Source organism: Dipodomys merriami, unplaced genomic scaffold (assembly GCF_024711535.1).
Source record: "Dipodomys merriami isolate MVZ:Mamm:240054 unplaced genomic scaffold, mDipMer1.0.p SCAF_1, whole genome shotgun sequence".
Taxonomy (NCBI): Eukaryota; Metazoa; Chordata; class Mammalia; order Rodentia; family Heteromyidae; genus Dipodomys; species Dipodomys merriami.
Window position 1 is genome coordinate 43157547 of NW_027202270.1, and position 27020 is coordinate 43184566.

Here is a 27020-nt window from a genome sequence, read left to right on the forward strand (position 1 = left end):
TAAGAAAAATAATCACAGTGATGGAATGGGAGCTGACCAGCACCTGCCAGCAGCTCAGACAAGATGCATCTCAGAAGCAGTCAGAGCCAAGACATAGATTTTTCCCTATAAAAAAAGGTATCACTTTTTGCTGGGTGCCAGTGGCCCATGCCTGCAATCCTAGCTACTTAGGAAACTAAAATCTGAGGAAAGAGGCAAAGCCATCTTAGGTAGAAAAGTCCATGAGACTCTTATCTCCAGTTAAATAGTAAAAAAGCTGGAAGTATGGCTTCGGTGGTAGAGTACCAGCCTTTAGCCTTTAGTGAAAAATGAAGGGACAGTGCCTAGGCCCTGAGTACATGCCTTAGTACTGGCATGCACACATGTGCGTGTGTACACACACACACACACACACACACACACACACACACACACACACACACACAAAGTATCACTTTTATAGGAATTCTTTTTATTTTTTTTCCCCAGTCCTGAGGCTTGAACTCAGGGCCTGGACACTGTTCCTGAGCTTCTTTCTTTTGCTCAAGGCTAGAGCTCTGCCACTTGAGCCACAGTGCCAGTTCTGGCTTTTTCTGCTTATGTGGGACTGAGGAATTGAACCCATAGCTTCATGCATGCTAGGCAAGCACTAGACCATTAAGACACATTCCCAGCCAGGGATTATAATTCTACAAGGCACAGACAGGCAGGAACTCCAAGTTGATGTCTTACCTTCTTTTGTGGAGCCTTTGCATCTTCTGAGCTACGAGAATAGAGAAGCACATTATTTAATACCATAACCACGGTCATTTTAGAGTGTTCTATTTGTATATAACTTTAATCTTACATTAGAAGACGAAACCACAGAATCCCTTTGGGAAGCAATGGACGTATCCTCATGTTAACATGAAGAGATCAAGCACAGAAAGGCAACAAAGACAAAAGCTTCTGTCACAGGTGGGTAGATCCCAGGCAGAACACGTGTGAAAAGCCAGGTTTTCTAGTTGTTTTAAGTCCAACCTAGTGTGCTCACTAGTCTATTTAACAACAGCTCAAGTGACAGCATGGAAAAATCCTCAATTTGCATGGAGAGGACACAACTATTTTCCATCTACAGCTCTGACAGGAGAAAGTCAAGGAGAAACTTCCTTGAAATGGCATTGACTGTATTATAGCTGAGCTCCTTGCTTTGAACCAAAGGGACACAACTTTATGCACCTGGCTCCCCAAAGGAGGGTCTGTCTCTTTCTCATCCCAGGCTTTCTCTCGGCAGCTTTTCAGGACGGAAGACAGCTAACCATGGTTCTAGATCTTTCTGTGCATCTGGCAATCAGAACCCTGTGTGGCCAGTCATTGAAAGGCTATCTCTAATCATTCTTGTTGGAAGACCTTTGGGAAGCTCTTTTGATGGCAAGGCAGACATTCCTTGTGAGAGCACACCCAAAGCCAAGCCCTTCCTTACATTTGCTTCACAATCTTCTCCAACTCTGGCAGTTGCTCCTTGAGGACAGCAATCATCCGGGCATCGTCTGATACAGACACATAAAACTCCTGTAATTGGCAAAGGTCACAGGCTTTTAATAAGAACTACAAAGCTTGTACACTTCTGTAGAGAGCAACAGAGGCATGATTCTATCTATCTCATTTGCATAAGAAGCACCAGACCATGATTCAAAGGTGTTGATGGTACAACACTGCAATAAAATGAATGTCACTGAATTATATACTTAAAAATGGCTCAGTGGGCCAGGAGCTGGTGGCTCATGCCCATAATCCTAGCTACTCAGGAGGCTGGGATTTGAGGATCCGGGTTCGAAACTAGCTTAGGCAGAAAAACATGAGAGACTTTTATCTCCAAGTAACCATCAAAAAGCTGGAAGTGGAGCTGTGGCATAAGTGGTAGTATACTAGTCTTGAGCAAAAAAGCTCAGGGACAATGCTCAGGCCCTGAGTTCAAGTCCCAACACTTGCATGTGAGTATGTGCATACATACACATAAATTGGCTAAATGGTAAATTTATATTAGATATGTTTTTCTATTTTAAACTACAAACAAATTATTTGAGTGATATTTATCTGAAAGGCAATGTAGTGAGTGCTTTGAAACAGGTCATTTTAAATTCTACACTTTAAAAACACTCTTTGGCAATACTAGGGTTTGAACTCAGGCTTTGTCTGGATCATGATTCTCCTCTTTAGACTACAGCTGTGTACCACCATGCCCATCTTTTTCTGTTGAGATGGGAAGATCTCATAACCTTTATGCTCAGGTTTTTCTGGAACTGAGATCAACCCTATTTCCATCTTCTCTAGCTGGGGAGGCAGAAATGGGCCACTGGTGTCAAAACAATAGGATGTTTCATTGACCTCAGTTTTCTAGTGGAAAAAAATATTTTGTGCCAGTTCTTGGGCTTGAACTCAGAGCCTGAGCACTGTCCCTAAGCTTTGTTGCTTAAAGCTAGCATTCTACCACTGGCTCCACAGCTCCACTTCTGGCTGTTTTGGTGGTTACGTGGTGATAAAAGTCTCATGAACTTTCCTGCCTGGGCTAGCTTTGAACCTGCATCCTCAAAACTCATTCTCCTGAGTACCTAGGATTATAAATGTAAGCCAAAGATGCCTGGCTATAGTAACATTTTGATACTCATTTTAAATGTTATTTTAGTATTTGTTATTTGTTTAATATTTACCACCATTGTGGTACAATGGAGGTATGGCCTTCAACACTTTGCTTAGTTTTTGCTGAGTTGGGGCCCCTGGCCCAGGGCTCTTCAATGACTTCCAGGGAGTGGTCTGAACACCCAGCAGCAGCAGAAGCAGCTGTGGCCCACATCACTCAGAAGCAGCGGCCTCCACAGCAGACCACAAATATCACAGCAGTGCTGGCTTCACCGCTCATAAAATGGCCTTGTGTTCAAAGCTCCCTCAACACATGACCCCCAAGTCACCTCATCCCTTACGTTTTTAGGGTATGTTACTCCACACCCTGGAGGGATTCCACAGTCCTTCTCTCCCCACCACCCCCCCCCCACACACTTGAAATGACATGAAAGAAATATGAGCATGTTTCTTTAGGAGACTTCATCTTAGAGCACACAGACTGTAAGAGTCTGAAACACAAGCCTGGTACTAGTGGCTCACACCCATGAGCCTAACTACTTGGGAGGCTGAGGAGGATCAGGGTTCAAGGCCAGCCTGTGCAGAAAAGTTCACAAGATCCTTCTCAACCTATACCTGACTAAGGTACCAAGTCATCCCAAGCAAAAAAAAAAAAAAGTCCATGAGACTCTATTTCCATGGAGGGAACAATCCCAGAGAGGAAGGGATCATGACTCAGCTACGTGCCCAAATGGGAAATGAGACCCTATACTAAAGAAACACAACAGTGAAAAATAGAGCTGGAGGTATGGCTCAGTGGTATCACACCAGCCTAACGAACTTTAGACTCTGAGTTCAAACTGAGTACTGTCAAAATCAGTTTTTAAAAAAAACAACCACCCTGAAACAGAAGCTACACTGCCTTCTGCTTAACCAAAAAGAATTGGGTTGTACAGGACAGAGGGACAGAGCTGTCTTCCTTAATTGTGCTCTTGCATTACACACCACCAACTATACTCTGGAAATATTGAATGGAAAAGTCTAGAATGAAATAATTTATACATTCAGAAATTTTAGCCCAATGTATTGTTATGATTCTTTATTATTGTTGTTGCTCATTTCGTACTGTCCTTCATTTATAAACTGGGCTTTATCACAGGTACGTCCATGTTGGTTGAGTACTATTACAGTTCAGGCCTCCACTGGGGGTCTTGGGGACCGTCCCCCCTCACATATATGGCCAGTTGGGGGAATCTGCAATCCAGGATTAAAAATGACAGGACACAGCCATAGGGAGGAAATGGGCAGCTGAGCTAGAAGGAATGCTTGCTAGGTATACAATGTGTCTTCACAATGACCTATGGCCTCCAGCTTCCTGTCCTAATAATTCCTCCAAAAGATGATCTGTTTCCCTTCATTCAAAACTACCTCTAGCTTGATCTAGTAATCCTTCTAGAGATACCACCAAGGGACAAGATTGTCCTAATTGCATAGCAATGTTCACTGCACAATCATTCTAGGAAGGTGAAAAGATAAAATGATACAAACATTCAACAATATGGGCACAAGTAAACCTCTCTGTGGCATAGCTACCGGATAGTCATTAGAAATTTGTATCACTGGGCTGGGAAGGTGGCTCAGTGGTAGCATGCTTGCCTTGCATGCCTGAGGCCCTGGGTTCGATTCCTCAGCACCACATAAGAAAAAAGCCGGAAGTGGCACTGTGGCTCAAGTGGTAGAGCACTAGCCTTGAGCTGAAGAGCTGAGGGACAGCGCCCAGGCCCAGAGTTCAGGCCCCACGACTGGACCAAAAAAAAAAAAAAAAAAGAAATTTCTATCACTAAGACGAGTGAGATGGAAAATTATTTAAATAAAGTAGAAAGAGCAGACTGCAAAATGATGGGTACTAACTTTACTACAACTGAATAAAGCATAACGAATAGAACACACAAATCTATTCAAACACTTATTGAATTACAATGGCAGGATATGGACGGTGGTTTTGTTTCTTTGTAAGTACTGAGGTTTGAACTTAGGGCCTTTTGCTTGCTAGGCAGATTCTCTACCACTGAATCATGACTTTAGCCATTTTGGGGGAGTAGTATTAGTCATTTTTTGAGAAAGAATCATCTTTCCTGCCCAGGCTCATGCCTGAACTACGACCCACCTATTTTAGGCTTCTTGTTATCACTGATATGACAGCTAGGTACTACCACTCCCTGCTTCTTCTGCTGAGATGGAGTCTCCTGAACTTTTCTGCCTGAAACTGCCTTGCAACCTTGATCCTCCCAACCTCAGCCTCTTATGTATCTGGGATGGCAGGCATGAGCCACCGGTGCCCAGCAATGTTTTTCCTTTCTACAACACCCTTCTGATGAATGGATGTGTTCCTAAAGTCTAGAACTGGCAATTCCACTTTGCCTAGGGAAGTTGTCATGCACCCCTGTATTGTGGGACAAAGGGACAACCCCACACACCTCCAGGAAAGCCATGGCCACGTCGTCCTCTTGTAGGAGGTCTCCGTATGTGGCGGCCCACTGCAAAACCAGGCGGATGACTCGTCTCTTATTGTTGAGGGCATAATCCATTTTCTCCTGTTCAGTACCTTGAGAAGGCTGTGCATGGTAAGTGCCAAGGAGTTAAGGAAGACATTGTGTCACTGTATACTGAGTCACTGCACACTGCTGAGCCACTGCATACTCATCTCTCTTCTTGCAAGGGCAGAAAGTGAAGGTCCCCGGTTTATGTGGAAGAAATTCCTGTCTTGGGCCTCCAAGAAAATCCCACATAAATCCAGCATCAGTGCCAAAAAGTGTGAGGACCCTTGGTAACTCAGGCTGACATGGACATCCATGCTGACAAGGATTCTCGAGATATCTACCAGTGTATCACTACCTTGGGGGTGGGGAGGGTGATGCCACTTGCTGGCACCTTGCTTGGGGGGGGCCTTATCACCTCTTATTGGGCCCCATAATTCTGCCACATCTCTATAATCCCCTTCACTATATGAATTTTGGTTAAATCCTTCTAAGTGGGCATCTTGTCCTGCTAAGACCACATTGGTACAAAATGTACTGTGGGCAAGGAAGGCTGGTAGCAGAGAAACTCACCCCATGTTGGAAAGAGAAAGGTTCCAGCCAATCAATCCTCTGAGCCTTAGACACCCTTCATAGACTCTTCTCTTGTCTAGGACCACAACCTATTTCATGAGCAATTCATGCATTAGTGGCTGGCCATCTTTGTATGTGTACGTGTGTGTTTGCGTGCATATGTGGATGCACATGTGCTAGTCCTCGGGCTTACACTTAGAACCTTGTGCTCTCACTTGGCTTTTTCACTCAAGGCTATCACTCCATCACTTGAGCAATATGTCCAGTTCTGACAGTGTCATGGATTTATCTAGCCAGACTAGCTTCAAACTCTGGTCCTTAGATGTCAGCCTCTTGTGTAGCTAGAGTTACAGGCGTGAGCCCCTGGCCCCCAGCTGACTATCTTAATTATAATCTACTTGAGCATTGGGATGGTATAACGTTGGTCTTATACTTAGCATAATAACTTACCTAGAAATTTTGATTACTTACAAGTAGAACAAATATTTAAGTGGGTGACTATGTTTCTAGAGTAAAAAGCCTGCTCTGGTTGCACTCTGGCATGGAGTAGAGTAGACGCTCAAGAAGCTTGTTAGGTTAACCCTGCCATTCCTTTTTCAGCAATTTATCATAGTTCTTATTATAGACAATTAGCTCATAAAACAACTCAGGATTTGAATCTTACACTGTGATTCACACACAAGATCCCTTGGTTGGTTAAGCTCTGCTCCATAGTCTTGTGATAGAAATGCTATTTCCTTTCTACAAGTGGTCCAACTGACATGAAAAGACCGGAAAAGATCAAGATTACACAGCAAGAAAGTAGAGTTGGTTTCAACTCCTGAATCCAGCTACTTTTGTTCCCATTATGCAACCCTCCCGAGCCTCACAGCTAGCTAGCTGCAAGACCAGCCATGTCTTAGCTTATAACCACAACTTACTTAAAAGGCACCATAGAAAGCTGCCTTGGCAGTGCTGTGCAAGCCCAGCACAGGGCCTTTCTAAAAGCACCGTAAATAATCATGATCAAGGTAAATGACAGAACCTTAAAGCAAAGGTTTACTGCATGTAAATGTGTTGCAAAATGGCTTTCATAAATTGAGCAGGAGATTCATAAAAAAAGAAAATTGCTCAACCTGTATTGCTACAATTCTCTCTGAGCTTACAATAAAAAAAGGAAGAAAGATCACTTGATGTGAGAATTATTTCTGCTCTGATTAACCCTTTGGTCTCTTGCTTGTCTGCATGTCTAACATGGATTTTCTTTCTCAAAAATTAGTCTTTTGCACCATCACCTAGCAATACGACTTGGGTGAGTCACTTACTAAGTAGCTTCAGACCTTCACTGACTCACCTAAGAATGAGAAGTGGAATGAAGTCATTTCCAGCTTCCCTTTCAGCTGCCACTTTAATAACACTCAAGCAAGGTAGACCATCACCCACGAATAATGTAATAAAAATATGCTGCCTTTCGGGTTGTTTTGTGTAGCCTGTGCTTGTGAGGGTGATGGTGTGAGTAGGGTTTGTTCTCATTAAAGTTTATGTTTAGACCTCATTCCTTAGCACAGCAGAGTCGAGCACGAATGTCTTCCTTAAGGGACGGAGTTCATTCTCTTGGGAATGTAGGATTCTCACAAGAGTGGGATGTTCTATAAAGGTGGCTCCTTTGTCTACTGCCTGTGCACTTTGCACATGCTCACATGCCCTTCTGCTTTCTGCTACATGTGGAATGATAGGAATCCTCACCAGAAGGCTGAGGTGTAGCCACCTGATCTCAGATTTCCTGCCTCCAGAACTGTGACAAAATAAACTTTTATATTCTTTATAGATTACCCAGTCTCCGACATGCTAGTACAGCAACAGAAAATAGATTAAAGCATGTGAAAACCTGACTTACACCAGGCTTTGGCAAGTGCTAACTATTTTGTTATTGCTATGTCTGAGCCATAGGAGCCAACAGGGAAGAAATGAGTAAGATAGATGGGGCATGGGTGTGGTTGCGGGGGAACACTAGCCTTAGTAAGTGTCGACAAACATTCTGAAAACTAAGTAGATAATGTGATAAAGTCCCTGGTAGGCCAAGCTCACTCTCTTAGCCAGCCACTGAGATGCCACTGGGGCACACCATGATCCCCACCTTTGACCCCCTCTCAGTCTAGGCATCTTCCCTCTCTCTGCTTTTCTACAGCTCAGAGAGAATGCCTGGGAATGATGATCCATACTATGGAAAACATACAAACACAAATTTTGATCTGTCATCATCAGCTTTAAAAGAATATCTCATGGTGCCCTGACTAACTACAGAAACTAGGATCTTAACCATAGTTCATGACACATGCAACATGAACTTGAGTCACCTGCAGATGGCCATACCACACAAAGGAAATGAAGTATTTATTGAGTTGGTATATTGGGAGCCCTTAGCCTACATTTAGATAAGTAGCTGTAAAATAGGACATGTGGTTTTTATGAAGCAAATGCATTTTCAATTAAGTGAATGTACTATTCAAGTAAATAACCCAAGTGTTTTATAAGTCATGGGTAAAGAAATAATTCAAATAGATTCACCAATTAATAAAGAGATGACTTTGAGGAAGACACAGCGATGCAATGGGCCTATGTTCTGTTGAATATTGAGTCTTTTCTGGTTGTGCAAAGCTAACGTGGTGGTTTGAAATACCAGGCTGGCATCCAACGGATGTGAGTCTCATTACACAGGTTGTCTTGATGTGGACACAAGGAAGCAATGTAAATGTTCCTACGTTGGAACAGCAGTAGCAGAGGTATAGCTAAGAGTAATCCAGGGGGTGACAGGATAAGAGCATTGAATTTGGTATGTCTCTGTGTGTCAGGACAAAGATTTTTTTCTTGTCCTCTTTCCTGATGTGGAAATCTAGTTTTGTCTATAATGAGAAATAGAGTACATAGTTGGACAGATTAAGACAATATTTTGAATATGCTACAGTGTGCCAGTTTATACGATACCCTTATGTGATCATAACATATAGCATGAATATACACACACACACACACATACATACACACACACACACACACACACATACACATACACACACACACACACACACAAGACCTGAAGAGAATATATTCATAGATGAAGAATTGAGGCTGAAGGGAAATGGGCCCAAACTATTCTGCAAGTAAACAGCAGGTTTCTCAATATAGACAGGGCTCTTTCCACTCCCATGCTGACCTTGACCTCAGTGCCAATAATGCCTCAGTGTTAAAAGTATTAAGAAGAGCTACATTTGGGAGGCAAAATACCTAATGGGAAAAAGGACATTTTTTCTCTTTTCTTGTCCTCTTCCCTTCCTCCCTTCTCCCCTCTATCCCCTTTCTCTCCTTCCTGTCTTCCCACCCCTCCTCTTCCTCTGTGCCTTCTAGAGCTGCTGAGCACAAAGAAGACCTAAGCAGGTGTGTAGGTCCCCATCATCCAGGAGCAACCTTCTGGCCTCCCGGGAGATAGCACTGCCCATAGCCAGAGAATGGAGAGGGGACACCTCCCCTTTATCATAAATGCTGAGGATTTATTTTATTTGTTGGTGCTTTGGAGCTTGAACTCAGGGCTGAGATGCTCTTTTGCTCAAAGCTAGTGTTCTACCACTGAAGCCATAGCTCCATTTCTGGCTTTTTTGGTGTTTAATTGGAGGTAAGAGTCTCACAGACTTTCCTGCCTGGGCTGGCTTCAAACCATGATCTTCAGATCTCAGCCTCCTGAGTAGCTAAGATTATAGGCATGAGTCATGAGCGTGGGCTCTGAGAAGTTTTCCCCCCTCTGGGAAAGGTACGACTTTATTTCACACAGTTTCCCCTTTCCCCTCATGAATATTTATTTACTGAACTGAGGGGGTTAAGATTATTTTTATAGCCAAATCTCAAGGCCCCTCCACAGGCAACATTTTTTTCCTTCTTGAATTCTCTATTGAATGTTTTCATTAGTGTTGTTGTGGGCTATCGTAAGGCTTGAACTCAGGGCTTCATGTTTATCAGGCAAGAGCTCTACCACTGGAGCACACTCCAGTCTTTTTGCTTGTAGTTAAATTTTCTTAAAATGTCTTGTTTTTGTCTGGATCAGCCTTGAACAACTCAATCCTCTCACCTCCACTTCCTGTGCAGCTGTACCACCACAGTAGGAAGAGGAGGAAGAGGAGGAGGAAGTTGTTTGCTCAGAAATTGTTTTGAGATGGAGAAAAATGCATGCCAAAAAAAATCTTCAAAGCAGACAAAAGTCCATGTGGAAAATCAAAAGGCAAGGGCTGCCGCCTATCTATCCTGAGAGGCAGAAGCAGGAGCGGTGGGGTGTGAGGTAGGCCATCTGCTACCAGAGTCCATTAGTAAAGCAGGGGCCCCTCAACTAACAGACATTGTCACATGGACTGCTATTCAAATTCCAGCCAGAGCTGCTGCTTCCAACAAAGATTTCTCTTAGCCAAAACCCTTGAGAACAGGGCTTGGGTTTTAAAGACATTGTGAATCTCCACAATTTCTAGCTAAAGTAACAGGCACACCAAAACACTGAGACAAACAAAGCAAAATGCCTTGTTTGTTGACTGACTAGTCCTCATATATATACAGAATACCCCAATTCTTCAAAAGTAGCTTTCAAAAACCTCCAAAAATATCTTTAAAATCTTATCTGCTTGACCTGACATCCTATTTTGTGAAGTTGTCAAATTCAGATCCTAGATCTAAGTCTAAATAAGTTCAAAAAGCACTCGGTGTCCCCAGGTAGAGTCAGTCTATGCAAATACCCAAACATCAGGTACAAATCTACCCTGACTTTCCTTCTGGGCCTTGCAGGTACAGGAAGACACACTGACAGTGACTGTGAACTGGACCCACGCCTTGGGCACTGCGACCTTTGGCTGGGGCCCTGTGTTCAGGGCAGGTGAGGGATGGGAGCAGAAGCAGCGAAGGCCATGAGCGGGTGACAGTTGTCCCGCCCTGCCAAGAGCAGCCTTAACATTGCATTGAGTCATTTTCCTCATGCCGGCTCTGCCGTTCAAACACTGTAATTATTTCATATATTTTTACCTAGTTATTATCTTACTCACCACAGGCACCTGTAATTTTTCTCTATTTTTTAACTGCTCATTTACTTATTCTTAATTCAGCTAATAATGGTTCCATGTATTAAAATGATCGCAGGGAAAGTAAGTGAAAGCCTCCTAGGATGTCGAGGCAGCAGATTCATTACAGCCTACAACAGGGAATAAAATATTATGTATACTTTTTGCAGTAAGTACATGCTAATTATGCAGCTATTTATAAAACACTTATCAACATTCAAACTGATACTCTTCAATGTTGATGTTTTTGCAAACAACAACCCTGCTTTGCATATAAGATCAGCGCTTGCAGCTGGAAACAAACTTTGAGGGTCATCCGGCCACTGATGACAAAGCCAACACCTATACGATGCCAACATCCTCGCATAACAGTACAATAGCAAGGGCAATCGTCAAGGAGACATAAAGGTTTTTGATGTAGTTTCACACACATAACCTCATTTGATCTTCACAGCGACCAGGTGAGTGGGTAGAGCAAGTGCAATTACCCCAATTATACACCGGGGTTCAAGGAGGTTAAGGATAATTGCTGAGTAATGTAGCCTGTAACACGCAGGTCTTGAAGACAAAGCTGACTTCAGAGCTTTTACAGATTTCCCACTGGAACCTGGGGCCTCTTTATCACCTGCTTGCCTTTGTAGGTGCAGGTGAACATTGGCCACTGTCTCTACTCCTTCCCTGAATGCAAGGTCAAGTTCTGCAGTTAGACCATCTAGAGCTCCATACCCTGGGATTCCCCAGGGCTCCCGCCCCAGGTAAGGGCTACAATCATTGGTAAGTTAATGAACTTACCAGAGCCTCGGTTTCCTCTCCAGCCTCAGTGATCACAGTTTAGGAAGAAAGGAGAAAACAGGCGGCACACTTGTCTGACACACGTGAAGAACTCAATGCACCTTCACCACCAGCCTTATGACTGGCCGTCCTCTGGAAATCTCTTAAAATATTTCTAGTGGGCAGTTGGAGAATTTTTCTGAGGCTCTGTATTTGTGGGTTTTACTCGTTGACATTGTCTAGATCAGCAGAAGCAGAAGCCGTTCCTGTGTTTCCCATTCACTGAGCTCACAGGAGGGCCTGAGCTACTGGCCATTTCTCAATGTGTCTTCATTTCTTGCTCAGAATACTTATTGGCATTTAGGATTTGCTATGTTTTTAGAAATCTCTAGTTCTTGGCACTCTCAAACCAGCTGAGCAGTAAGGATACGGCCTAGTGCAACACACTGCCTGGATTCAAGTTTTCTTCTAACATTTATTAGCTATGTAATCTGGCAAATTGGCTAGCTGCTCAATCCCAAATTCCCTGATGGTAAAAACCAGGATCAAGAAAGTCTATACCTCATAGTGTTGCTTTCCAGTTAAGAAAGTATCTAGGAGATGCTAAGGCAGTTATTTTCTTCTAAGAAGAAATCACCTTCATATCATCATCAAATCAAGTCTAGCTTAGTGGAAACAAGCCATCCATCTACACATCTGAGAAGGAAATGGCTCTGATCAGGGTGTAAAAATCACTTTATTGAATCAAAGTGTGTGTGTGGGGCTACCATTTGTCCTCTATCAAATATGAGGTTATTAAAGAAAATAAATCTGAAGACTAAAAAGTTAGCCTTGTCTGCAGAGTTTAAACCTAATGCTGCTCTAACCTTTACATCTGCATATAAAGCAAATTTTGATGTGCATTGCTCTTTGAGAACCCTACCCAACTTATAAGAACAACATTTCCAGGTCAACTTCACAGAGGTATAAATGATAGAGACCCTGTCTTAGGAACATTGTATTTATTTCTGTCTGTGTAGGGACAAATATACAAAAAGCAATATTAGCTGAAACTTAATGCCAAACCCATACTCTATCTTTCTTAATTGAGAAAACTAAATAAATCATTTCCATTCCTAAAGCATAACTTTTTATTGACTACCAAACCAAAGAGAATTAGTAGGCTACCATAAAACATTCAACTAAAATTGCAGCTATGTCTAAATTTTGATAAGTTTAAATGTAAACAATTCAACACTTAAGATTCTTTTAGCTGCAGTAAGAATTTGTCCCAAAGTATTCATTGTAGCTGACCAGTATTCCCTGATAGAATTGAAAAAAAAAACCCAGCACAACAAAAACAACTATTGGCCAGATACGATTCAGAACTGGTCTCAATGCTGGTAATGTCATCATAGACTTCATGCTTTTTTTAAAAAAAAACCAAAACTGTCTACTTATTTCAGCTTTATCCTAGGGTACATTTCCCTTATAGTTGAAAGATAGTTGTTGCTAGCAATTGGGGTTACAGGCTTCATGTATTCTATCTTAAAGTTCAAAATGTTTTCATTTCAAAGAAGCCTCTCCTTGAATTAAATTGGCCTAGTTTAGCTTGAGCCTGCAATCTGAGAAGCAGCTGTTCACAAGGGCAGCCAATTGTTATGAGTGGCCAGAGTGACCACCTAAGATGGCATGTAGACTGGGGAGTCAACCACTATGTCCACTGCAAGTCACAATCACATTAGAGCTACCCTGTCATCCTCCGAACAGTGCTACTAGATGCAGAATCTCAGGTAGCAACTTGTACTTCCTGCCTTGATTTCTCCTGTATATCAAATGAAATAAATGATCCTGCAGTTCTTTAGCCTCATATTTGGGAATAGGTCTTAGAAAGATAAAGTAAATGATGTGAAAATGCTCCTAATTGAGAAGAACTATATATATATATATATATATATATATATATATATACACACATATAATATATATATTACATATATATACACACATACATACATAGAGAGAGAGACATGGTAACGTTTGATCATAAAAGCAGAAAAATTCAGACAACAGCAGAGTAACTTAGCAATAAACACCCAAAGGAAAATGTTTCAGAATTTGTTCCAGAATTCTGGAATATTCTTCATAAAATTATTCATAGTAATCAGTGAGAGATGAGGTAAATTTTGTTCTCCTTTTTGTGTCAGCTGAGATTTTTTTCTTTTTGTAGTGAAAATATTTTAAGGCTGTCAAAGCTTTTGCATTTAGAAAACTGGTATAGGAAAATATTTAATGGCTAAGAAAGATACTCATAAAATACTGTTTGATGAAAGAGTGTGCATAATCACAGTACGATCCCATTTTCACATTTAGAAGCATATACTTATGTGTATAGAGAAAAGACCAGAAGAATACACACCAAACTGTTAACCCACAGTTACACCTAAGAGCTGATAGGGTTATACACAGGCTATTTTAATTTTCTTTTTAAGATTAAAGGAAAATGGAATTGACTTTTAAATGAGGATTTTTAAAAAGATTTAAAAAGCTAGAAATGAAAAGTATAGAAATCGAACAAATATGATTTTCAGGCTCATTATAAAGCACTTGTATTCAACAGGTCAGATCATGTCCAAAGTGTATCTAATGAATAGAGAGTCTCTCATTAGCACATAAAAGGCCTGCTACATTAATGTTAAACAGAGTTCTTCTACCATCTTTTCCCATGCTAAAAGCAAAATTGGAAGAGACCTACAATGTGGATTAAGGACAGAAATAGGTGTCACTGGCTCAGGGCTCAAATCTTTTCTGTAGTAGTAATTACCTGTCTCTGAACAAATCATAATTTTTCATTATCCCAGTGTATTGATTTGGAAAATGAGTGGCAAAAAATAATGACTTCTCTACAGAGCCGTTATGAAAAGTCAGAGACATTAAGTACTTTAAAACACTCAGGCAAAGTAGCTGACTATCAGAATGTGGTTACGTAATTTCCTGTCTTTATACTGTATGTTGAAAATATATGGGTTAACGCACTTGTCCAATTTCACATCCTATACCCCTGTTGCCTATGGAAGTACTGCTAAGCAATGTATTTGCTAGATTTGCTTGCTCATTGCCAATTGGTCACTTGTTTGGTACATTAGCTGTTTTTCTTGGCAGGCAGTCTCTGTGAAACTATGCAGGAAAGTACTGTGCCTCCAATTGACCAAGATGTGGAGTGACAAAAAGGTCAGCTAGACCCTTGTTCCCACGGATATAGAAAAGAGGTGAGGAAGGGCCTAAGAGTTTTGGAGCAGAGAGACCCCCAACAGTAAGACCATTAATGTCTGCCCTTATGCTCTCTTCTCTCCAAAAATCTCTTCAGTTCTCTGAGTTGTCCTACTGTCTTCTGATGATTCACTTTATTCCTTAAGTTGGGCACAGTTCGTTTATTTTGCTTATGCCCAGAAAAACCCAGCTTATGTAGGGAGCTTATATATCATCTCCTGGAGGGAAAGGAGTGTGGATAAGTGTGACACAGGAGCACATACTCAGATATGGCCTTGGGGACAGAGCCCTCCTTTTGCTCACAGGATGTGGAATGGCTCCCCTGGCCCCCAGCATCACGAACCATATCTAAGAACTAGACTTTCACTGTCTCATCTGGTAGCTGCCACCCTATGTGGCGTTGGAAGTTTAAGCTCATGAGAATTACATTGAAAAATTTCGTTCCTCACAGTTTCTAATTTTAAATCACTGCTGGGTTAGCATAAACTTAAAACATTTCCATCACAATGAAAAGTTCTACTGGACAGAATTGGCTGCACTAGTCCATAGGCCTAAAGCCTCTTCTTGATTATTCCCTCAGAATGGAACTGTGAGGCCTTCTCACTGATGTCCCTGCGTTCTCCAGGTAAATATACAAAAAATAGGTCTGAATTACTAGGAGAAACTATTAAAATGGAAAGAGGTTTTTTTAGGAATATACCTAGAAAATCACCAAGAGACTTTTAGGATACATAGAAGAAGTCCTATATGACACTTTCTGGTTTTAACCTGGTCTACGTGGTTTTACCTAACTGAAGCACAGATAAATACGTACTGTGTCATACATTGTCAAGAGCTATTCTAAAGCTCCAATTCAAGGTTTAAAAAGTCATTGAGCATTTCAACAAACTTCTAAAAGAAATATATCTGAAGGAAACAAAAGACAAATTCCAGACGAAGACTTGATGACTGTCACTTGCCGTGAGATGATGCCAGGCTAAGACTTCACTGTCACTTGCTTTGAGAAAGCCACTCCATTGGGGGTGGGAGCATGTTTAGGATCCACATCTGCTACATAAAGCTAATAGTAACCCAGCAGGACCCTACAAAGATAAAATGGTATTACACAGCACCGGATACATAGAATTGATTCAAAACAAATGGATGAAGAGAATCTAAACTCTCACAGGGCCAAGCAAGCAGGAGGGAGTTGGAGGGTACCAGGCAATATAAATTATACCCAGCCTTCCCAAATTTCCTCAGTCTATTAAGAGGTAGTACTTAGGTACAGTGCAGGAGGCACTCTACCAGTTGAGCAATGTCCCCAGCCTTATGATTGACTATATTGTTGGGTTTCTTGTCTTCCTTCTCCCTATCAATACTTTTATGCCCATCTTTTCCTAATTGGGCATGGCACAGACCCAAAAGCCAGCAATCTGAATGCTCTCAGTCGAATCTTGAAGAAAACAAGCTACTAAGTGAAGAAATCAGAATTTGCAGAAAGCACAAGCTTAGTGTCAGGGCCTTGTTCATGTTCTGATTATCAACATGCTCACCACTGGAAAATAAGTAACCTGAACTCAGCAGTAGTTTTCCATTCCCTTCTAACAAATCTCAAAGGTCTATAATGATCACCATGTGTAGAGTAAAAAGAGTGCAGAGAGCTCCTGAGTTGTGTTAATTTTACTTGAGGAAAAGTTGAATGTGAGCCAGAAAGAATATATAATATATGGAAGTCTCATTAAGCTGTCATTACTTGGAAATATAGTTTCCAGGCAAATAAATACCCACATCTCACTTCTGCAGCTCACTCTGAGTAACACGTTCAACTTAAATTTCCCATTAGCACACATTCTGTGGACTTCAAAGAGAATTATAGGAGAGCAAGAAAATGAGAAACTGGTAGAGCATTATAATTGTGAAAAAGAAAAACATGCCAGTATTGATTGATTACAAAGGAAGGAAGGAAGGAAGGAAGGAAGGAAGGAAGGAAGGAAGGAAGGAAGGAAGGAAGGAAGGAAGGAAGGAAGGAAGGAAGAGAGGAAGGAAGGAAGGAAGGAAAGACTCTCTCCTTCAGTATATTTGATTCCCCAAAAAGTCCAAAGTATTTGGGGGAACTAAATCTTCGTTGCTTTTAAAATAAAACTATTTAATAATATACTTTCACACGCTTCCCAAAGTGGAAGTAAAACATAATAGTCACTTCTTTTATTCATCTTAACATTTTCTGAGTGGTCTCTCTGTGCCAGATATGGTTCATCACTTGGGTGACTCTAAACACTGTTGAGAAGTGTTGAGAACTCTTCAAGCTGTCTAGAGGAACTGTCTCCTTGGAATTTCACTTTTTCTCTGCTTTTAAGACAGTGTGACAATGAAGACTAGCATCAGAGGAAGCAATGTGTGGCCCTGGAGGAGCCAATGGAGTGGGCTAGGATTAATGCAAAAGCAGCTACCTGACTAGGATACCTGGTATTTATCCTTGCAGGTGAGCAGTGGTTAATATGATAACTCAGAGAGGAAGAACACCGGCAGATCACAGTCTGTCCTGCCAGACAACCTGTGAAGACACAGTTTTTCCTTCAAGGCTAGGGAACCATTCCTAACAACTGTCCCAGATCTCTCTGTCTACCTCCTTCTTCCCAGGCCTGTGCATCCTTCCCAGCATCGCCTTCATGAGTGTTATGGTTTGAGTATGATTTATCTCTTTTGGAACTCAGGTTGAAACGCAATTCCAATCTGAGGGTGTTGAGAGAGGGTGGAAACTTTAAGAAGTGAATTCACTGCCACCACTCACTGCCCTCATAGCTGATTAATGGGATATCTGTGGGATGGGTTAATTCTGACAAAAGTGAAGGAGTCCCTGTAAGAACTGGCTGTTAGAAATCAAGGCTGCCCTCGTGTTTTGCATGGCTCCTGCACATGCGTGCTTGCCTTTCTGCTTTCCTCCATGTGGCAATACAGTGCGAGGACCCTGCCACATACTCTGCCCCATCTAAACTGCTGGCATTGCCTCGAGTTTGGCCATGACTTACCTTCACAGGAGATGAAGCAGGGGCTGTGTACCTGTGCAGTGTCTTCCAGGGAGCAGAGACTTACCACCACAAAAGGATATTGGGCCACCAGGGCTGGGCAAAGCTGGGTATTTGGCATAAAAACACAGTGCATCATAACAAAGTCATTTAAAATGGAATCTGGAAGGGAATAGAAAAGGAAGTGAGGGCCTTGTGAAACCATTAGGAAGGCAGGCACATCTATTCATTTGCTCTTGTCCCTTGGTTCTTCCATGTTAGAGGCACCTTATAAGAAATAGTATCAGGGCTGGGAAGGTGGCTCAGTGGTAGAGCGCTTGCCTTGCATGCATGAGGCCCTGGGTTCGATTCCTCAGTACCACATAAGCAGAAAAAACCAGAAGTGGTGCTGTGGCTCAAATGGTAGAGTGCTAGCCTTAAGCTGAAGAGTTGAGGGACAGCGCCCAGGCCCAGAGTTCAAGCCCCATGACTGACAAAAAAGAAAAAAAAGAACAGAAAAAAAAAAGAAAAAAAGAAAAGGAAAAAGAAAAGAAATAGTATCAATAGAACTCAGGATCCAGCCTCAAAAGTGTACTATTTTCAAAAGACACAGCTTTGTAGGAATGCATTTCTTACTTTTGGCACAAATAATTTTTCTTTTTCATTGTTGGGAGATGGAACCCAGTGCCTCATGCATGCTAGGCAAGTACAATACCAGTATGAAGCTAATTACCAGCCTGAATTTTTTTTTAATGGTACTAGAAATTTGAACTCAGGGTCTTGCTAGGAAAGTACTCTATCACTTGGGCCATCCTTCCAGTCCTTATGCCTTTAGTTTGTTTTTCAGATACTGTCTCATGCTAACCCTGCCCAGAATACTCATAAACACAATCCTCCTACTTCCCATGTAGCCTAGACTACAGGTATATAACTCTATGTCAAGCTATTGGTTGAGATAGGGACTTGCTAACTTTTTCCCAGGCTGACCTCAAATGGTGATCTTCCTATCTCCACTTCTTTAGCTGGTATTACAGTCATGTGCCATCATGCCTGCCTAAATTTTTTTTAAAGCATATAAAATTAAAGAATTCCCAAGGGGCAATTCCATATGAAGAATTACCTGATGGTCATTTCTTTATCTACTTAACACAACTTTTTCCATTTATTTTCTTTTTCCTTATCTTTGTTTTTATCTCCTACACTCTAGAAGGAGCAATGAAAGTTGAAGAGTTAATAGAACTAGAGGAAAAAAAGGAGGGATAGGAAAAGCAGAGTATTAGTTGGGATGCTGAGGGATGGGTCACAGCCTGAAATCAGGACTTGGAGGAGAACCACGCTATGCCAAGCAGGAAGTGGGACTTGTATTTGACCCCATCCGGTAGGGAAGCGTCCTTTGCCTCATCATTGAGTACAATGGCAATTCTTTATTGTGTAAGAAACTTCATCCAGATGCATCCCAGATCCCTGACTTTTTAAAAAGGTTTTAGGGGAGGCCTTCAGCTGCTACTCTCCTATCCCATGAGGCTGGAATTATACTGTGCACCACCACACCTAGCTTTTTTGTCAAGTTGAGGTCTCACTTTCTTGAGGTGACTATAGGCTGGCCTCCAACTGCGGTCCTCTCAATCTCCATCTCTTGGGTAGCTGGGATTCCAGGTATAAGCCACCGTGCTGAGTCAGTTTTTCTTTTTAAGAAGCAGTAATCCAGCTCCCACATCTCTTATAACCTTTTTTTTATTTTAGAGGAAAATTATATTTGTTCTTCATGAGCAGTAAAGAGCATACAGGGCTGTCCTTAGATACCATAGTTTCTAATGTATCAGAATCTTCCTTTTGGTTAATACTTCCTTTAGAGAAGGTTTATGGCATTATATAACCACCTGTCTTTCTCCTGTCCCAGGTTCATTCAAGGTTATAGGTAAACCCTCCTAAATAGCCCCTTGGTGGTTTCTCTAACTTCCATACAGAGGAAGTTTTTGTTTCAGAAAAAACTCTCCTGGTTTAAGCATCTTCAGCCACACATTTGCAGTTATGATCCTCTATGGGTTGTACCCCAAATTCTAAGACCTTCCCTCCCTTTCCACTAATGTATAAGACAGAATTGCAAAGAGCTGATCCCAAGTTCTTTCTTGCTCATATCTATGTCAGAATGAAGGCTTCATGCCATCTCCAGTTCCTGGTCACCAGCCTTCCTTCAGGGCTACTTCCCAGGGACCCTTGCTCATTCTATGCCCCTGAAACCCAGAGCACATTCTGCCCTACCTTCAAGTTATGCTTAGCAGACTGTAACCTTCCTGAGGGAGGAAGAGTGGAAAAGAGGGAGGGAGAGGAAGGGCAATCCCTTGTTCACACTGCCTAACCCACTCAGCTTAGCACTGCCCAACACTCAGAAAACAGCCTGCAGCCAGGGGGCATAGCTTTTGTATCTCCTACACTCTAATTCATTTTTTTATTAAAATAAATCTTATATAATTGGTTTATAAAATAAGAGGCTGGAAGAAGGAGATGAAATAAGAAGCTGGTTATAAAGCCAGACACCAGTGGCTCAGGCCTGTGATCCTAGGTGGTGCTCATACTTGTATTCCTAGCTACTCAAGAGGCTGAGATGTGAGGTTCAAGGTCCATGAGACTCTTATAGCTAAATAATCAGCAAAAAGCTGGAAGTAGAGCTCAAGTGGTAGAGTGTCAATCTTGAACAACAACAACAAAAAACAAATGAGAGCACAAGGCCCTGAGTCCAAGGCCCAGTGCCAGAAAAAATTTGACTGTAGAAATCAAAGAGTAAAACATTTAGTTCACTTATGACATTCATCTTTAACCCTGAATCCCTATGTCTTATGCGGCAAGACTGGTTCTGCTGAAGAAGGCATGATGCATTGAATTTAATCCTTCTAAACAGATATGCTGTAGTTATAACTCCTGTGAGTAAGAATGTGACCGTGTCTTTGTAGACATGTCAGATTAACATGAGAGCATGAATGTGGCTGTGACTGTGTGTGCCTGCTGTCCTTACAGAATGGGATACAGGACACAGAGACAGATGTGCACAGAGGTCCACATCAAAACAAAGGCAGAGGCAGGTGACGCAGCCACACAAGTAGGGGAGGGTGCAGCTAGTACAGCAAGTTGCTGGGGAAGAGGCAGGGCACAGACGCTCCCTCACTGTGCTCAGAAAGCACCACCACCGCCTTCACCTCACACCTGTTGCCTCCAGGAAGGGAGACAAGCAAATGCCATCATTTCTGCTATCTTAGTTGTGGTGCTTTTTTGTTATAGCAGCTACAAGAAACCAATACAGGCATTTAGTAAGACTGGGGACCAAGACTCTCAAAGAGGTGTCCCAGATGCAGCTTCAGATGCCCTGTGGGAATTGGTAAGGATTAAATGATAACCTAGTAGGTATTTTTGTAAAGTGGGATTGAATGGTGACATAAGAGATGTCTGTGGATGGCAACTCCTCAAGTGTATGGATGAAACTGAAACATCTACAGGGCACAACCAGGCATGCAGAGGGCAGAGTCAGATCCATTGCTCTGTTTGTGCCATACATAGATACTATCCCTCCCTCCCTTCCTTTTTAGCACTATGAAGTTTGAACTCAGTCCTTTATGTTTACTAGGCAGGTGCTCTACCACTTAAGATATACTCTAGTCCTTTTTGCTTTCATTATTTTTTGAACAGAGTTTTGTATGTTTGCTAGTTCTGGCCTGAATCATGATTTTCTTATTCTATTTCCCTGTGTAACTGGGATGACAGGCACATACCACTAGACCCAGCTTTTTCTAAGCTGAGATGGAGTCTAATGAACTTTTTGTACAGCTGGCCTTGAACCATGATTCTCACCACCTCCACCTCCTGCGTAGCTAAGATGACAGATGTGAGTCACTTAACCTAGATGATATTCTAAGTAGCAGTACACATCACCTCCTTCTCTTACGGCCTTGACAATACACAGTGAGAGTGAATCTGGATTTAAAAAAGTAAAACCAACGCTATGAATGGATTTAGTGGATACACAAACCTGTTCTGTGTGCATACCTGTTGCTTCATTTAAAGCTGGCTCAAGGCGAATTGTTTCTAGAAAATGCTCTAAAATTTTTTCAGGTGTTCCTGACATCACAGTATACCTGGATAAGAAATAAAACTGTCTTTAGTTATTTTCAAAAATGGGCAACTATCAATTAAAAACATTTTCCTTGTGTAATATATTTTTTATATCTGAGATCCAAGGGAGATTGTAAATTGTACTTGTGGCCAATAAATTCTCCATGCCTAAAACAGGAGACAAAAGAAAAACCAACAAAGCAAGTAGTTATTAAAAAGTCTTGTTTTGTTTTCTCTCTACAGGGAACTACAGTAAACTTCTTGGAGAACAGCCTTAGGCTGGAAACTAAGGGCTATCAACCTTGTTCTGCAGGGAAATGGAAAGGAACATATAAATCACAGGGCAGGGCAGGGCAGGGCAAGGGCAGGGCAGGGCAGGCTAGGTAGGATGGGGCAGGGCAAGGGAGTATGTGTCTGTGTGGGGGGGGGCGGGGAGGGAATGACAGTGAACTTGGTTATCCATATATGGGTGATTTGTAGCAAAAGTTTCGTCCCACACTGGATTTCCCTGCCTATTTGTGGAATATTCTTTCTCTCTCCAACTGTATACTGGTATATGCTTCGAAAATGCAGCTAATAATAAGACAAGAGAAAAGAAAAAAAAATTCCAATAGCAATGAGCTAACTCCAGTACCATCACAAGTAGGAAATTAATCAACAGTAGGAAAACACATAATTAACTCTGTTGTCAAATATAAATTATTTGGGGGAGGCTGGCAATGGCCATGAGTCCAGGAGATCCATCTAATGTTCATTTTTTAAATTGAATGTAGGTGGTTTCAAAGTCAAAGTCAAGACGGTGAAAAGCAGTTCATGGAAGCCACAAAGTACATGAAGTCGATTCTGGGTGTTTCTCTTCTGGAACACTTGACTTTCCTGCTTGGCATTTTGCTGAAAGCAAAATAACAGGAATGAAAAGAAAATTCTCTAATGTTCAGAAAGCAGGGGTAAAATTTGACTCTTGCTGCCTCAGCAGTATGTTTCCTTGACTGTTTGAGGCCTTGTAGGAGAGGCTTTAAGATCTCAAGAATTTCTGTAACATGTGAAACCTCCAAGTCTTTGTTCCTGTTAAGGTACAAGGGCAGAGACATATTATATGATCCTGGGCTTGGGAAAATATGGTGATTGGGGTGACCCTGGGACCAGATAAGGAACAAAAAGTAGCCTATTTGGAATGAAATTATTCTGGGAATTCACACACAGATGGAAAGGGAAGCTAAAGAATTAAGTCTTTGAGGAAACCCGGCTTTGGAACCTAGAGAAGGAGAAAGGAAAAGTCCCATGAAAAAGAATCTACTTTAACCTTTCAAGCATGACCTCTTTCCCTAAGTAAGTAAGGCAGATGACAATGGTTGCACCTCTTTTGGAGGCAATGAATAGCAATAACTATCTGTATGTGATGCCCAATGCTTCAGGGGAATTCTGCTCAGCTCATGCAATCATTCCTGGAATATGTGAACACCATGCCAGCAGAGCTGTAAGAAAGTATAGCACATGGCCACATTCACTGGGAAGTGGGTTGGAGAGAGCATTCCACATCTGTATAGAGCTTCTTATGTCCCAGACTGGGTGGGCACTGAATTAGGTCATATTTATTCTTGCCAATTAAATATTCTCACCCTCTGCAGGTAGACTAAATACTCAGAAGTATGTGGGGGTGAGGGGCATTGGGCCTAAGTCAGAGTTAGTGAAGGGAAGAGCTCTGGTGTGAACTGTCTTGCCTTCAGAACACAAGTGTGTGATCCACAGAATTTTTCTGCCTAGATACCAAGATGCTCTATATGGAGAACAAGTCTACCTGCCTGAAATCATTTCGAACAGGGAACCTTGTTATGAAAAACCTCCCTCTTACAAGGACCTTTTCTGTTTGGTTAGTTAAAAAAATTGATATTTAAATAAGAGTATAAATTCATTTCTTCAGGTGAAAACTGGCTGGGAAAAACCAGTCTGTTTATTTCTTCTTCACATGGCATCAGGGAGCTGCTACAATTATAAGCTTTATAGTCAGCAATGTTGATGGATACATCAGTTTGAAATTTGCTCCATATGTGGGAAAAGTTTAGTTCTGCTAGCAGCTAGAGGTCACATTCTATATTCTTGGTTTGGATTTCTCTCGGCTTGAGGATTATTAGGTCTGGACAAAAGGAATGAAGACTGGTCACAAGTCTTTCACCTCACTAGTTCCAAAGTTCTACCGGCCTGGCCAGTGGGATACCCAGGGAGATCTTTCTTTGGCTCTCAGACGCCCTCTAGTGGCATAGCCACACGGCTGCCCCCCTCAGCCTCTAGTTCACAGAAGACTCTCAGGAGCTGGCACTCCTTTAGGGCAGGAAACTCTGGAGAGGAAGAGGCAGAAGCTTTTGGTAGCTCAGTATGTGATCTTGAGGTTTCAGATCTGGCTAAACCATATCACTTTATGGTTTTATTTTGTGCTGGACACTGCCAGGAGCCTACTGCTTGACCTCTGTTTAAAGGGAGGTCAAGAGCACTTGAGGCCAGACAGCCTGGCTCTCGTCAGTTTACTGTATGAGAGAGCCATGGCAGGTCAAGTCAAGCAGCCTCACTTGTTCACATTACCTAAGTGGCAACTTGTTTTTCACTCGTGATGGAAAAAAAAAATTTCCCTATCACCAAGTGTCCGAATGAAGATTGTTCCATCAGTACGCAGAAGAAAAAAAAGGCTAGAGAGAGGAAGAGAGAATAGGGAAAAACCATTTCCTTGCAACGAGAGAGAGAGAGCGAGCAATGGGGAAATGGGAGGAAAAAGCAACAGAATAGCAAAACAGAAAGGGTCCTTCCCAAGCTTTTTTTTTTCTTACTGTACCTACCTAATAGGAAAACAAACAAAATGGCATCCCACAGAATGTATCTGCCTCCTTACATTTCAGTAGTCACACTCAGAATTGAGTTGCTTGGGCAGACTTACCAGTTTGGATTTCTCAGAGGAAAAAGTGGTTCTGAAAACTAACATTGACAACAGTGTGGTGACACTCTCTTGAGTTCCAAAAGGACAATTTGTGGGGAGACAGATACCCCGAGCCTTTCCAACATTTATGTCATTCCACAGACATAGCTGTTGGCATGTAATTGAATGTTAGTTCCAACTTTATTTACTTAGACTCTCTTTTCAACTCTGGTCTGATATGCAAAATATTCAATATGAAAAATTACCTCTTGAGAAGGTGGCTTTTCATTCTCCAAGGAACTAATTTTCTATAGTGCATTACTTCGTACTTATTGATATTTCTTAAATGAGTTAATAAAAACCTGAATAAGTTTCTCTTCTCTGCATATGCGTATACACATACACATGTGCCAGTACTGGGGCTAGAACTCATTGCATAGGCAACTGCTCTGACCTTTTTCTTTCAAAGTGCTCTAATAGTTGAACCCCAGATCTACTTTCGGCCTTTTGCTGATTAACTAGAGAAAAGAGTATTAGAGGTTTTCCTGTCTGGGCTGGCTTTGAACCACAATCCTCAGATCTCAGCCTCCTGAGTAGCTAGGATTATAGGCACGTGGCTTCCTAGGACTTCTTCTTCTTCTTTTTTTTTTTTTTGCCAGTACTGGGGCTTGAACTCAGGGCCTGGGCTCTGTCCTTAGGCTTCTTTTGCTCAAGGCTAGTGCTCTACTATTAGAGCCACAGTGCCACTGGCTTTTTCTGTGCTTGTGGTACTGAGGAATCAAACCCAGGGCTACATACATGCTAGGCAAGCACTCTACCACTAAGCCACATTCCCAGCCCCTCCTAGGACTTCTTGAAGCCATATTCTGATCTTCCTGTCTTATTACTTCAATGCTAGTAAATTGTTGAAAAGGCCTGATACAGGAAGAAGGTTGTAGCGAAAGATGGAACTGGACACAGAGATACTGAAAAAGATTCACAATAAGCAGGAGGCCTGAACAATATCAAGCAAATCCCTTTGCAACACTGGCAAAATAAGGAAGGAGGTCAAAGAGATGGGCTAAAATCAGTATTTTTGTATTTGAAATCTGGGTTTTCATCAAGAAGTTCATTCTGATAAGATGCAAACACTTTATGAGAAATCCTATACAAGATGTTCAAATACCAGATCTTGTCAGCACCCAGGGGCCTGCATCCATTGAGCTGCCCAGTAATCCATTGTTCCTCAGCTATTACACTTGAATAGGGTGCAGAGAGAAAGGCTTTGAGAGTAGGAGAATATTCTCTCCAAGATTACCAAGCAGCACCAGTCTCAAAGCAGTGCCAGATATGGATACATTATACTCCATAAGATGGGTGATTAGTCAATAGAGAAAGGAAAAAAGTCACACACGCTGCCATTTTCAAAAACAAAAAAAAGAGGAGAACACACTATTGTAGAAACGACGACGTCGTGTGAAAAGGTTAATCATAGTCTGGCAATTACAATGTTAGATGCAAACATACTTTTGCTGAGGCTGTGAGTTTCCTTGATTAGAAGCTCTGTTCCCTGCTGGGACCTTCTCCAGCACCAAGACATCTTGGTCATGTTCTTTAAGTCTGACTGTATTCGCCTCCACATCCTGCAAATACAAATTATGCCACATACAGATGCTGCGTTACACTCAGACAATGAAAAAAATTTCGAACATTTCAGAAACTCATTTGGTGCTTGTGATGCTAATTGTTGCGTCTACAAATTAAGTCATTTTCAAAGTCAAGGGCTGGAATGGTCAGAGGGAAGACCAGATGAGGCTTGAGACATGCCTTTAAAAAAAAACACACAACTCTAATTTTATTCCAGATGAGAAACAGCAGCATAGAGTGCTGTGCCTGGGCACTGAGAAATCTTTGGGTAATTGTGTGTAATGGTGGAGAGGGGATTTATATTCATAAAAATATGTGCTGAACAGCATTCGGAGTCCACAAAGTTCCTTTCTTTTTATGGGTCTATCTGGTTTCCTTTGGAGTAGAACCTTGGGGCTAGAGGCATGGCTGAAGTGGCAGAGAACCTGCCAAGCAAGCATGAAGTCCTGAGTTCAAATCCTAGTACCGCAACAGCACTGCTTCTGTCTCTAATCAAAAGACTGTTCTTCAAAAAAAAAATAATGTGAAATCTGTTAGAATACCTTTTTCAGTTATTTTGAATGACTTTTATCAATTCTATCAACAAATGGTCCTGATCTGATTCTTCAGATTATATATTCTT

At 41.8% G+C, this 27020-nt stretch overlaps 1 protein-coding gene across 3 annotated transcripts in view; it reads right to left on the reverse strand.

Annotated features, from left to right (window-relative positions):
• The window catches only part of Rapgef4 (Rap guanine nucleotide exchange factor 4), a 306154-nt gene that overhangs the window by 34583 nt on the left and 244551 nt on the right, over positions 1–27020 (reverse strand). For all 3 annotated transcript variants that reach the window (XM_070020789.1, XM_070020798.1, XM_070020805.1), the window contains 6 exons: positions 26279–26394; positions 21802–21890; positions 17868–17946; positions 5055–5205; positions 1442–1530; positions 712–742 (listed from right to left, as the gene is read on the reverse strand). In XM_070020789.1, the coding sequence (XP_069876890.1) occupies positions 712–742; positions 1442–1530; positions 5055–5205; positions 17868–17946; positions 21802–21890; positions 26279–26394 (555 nt within the window). The remainder of the gene's footprint in view (positions 1–711; positions 743–1441; positions 1531–5054; positions 5206–17867; positions 17947–21801; positions 21891–26278; positions 26395–27020) is intronic.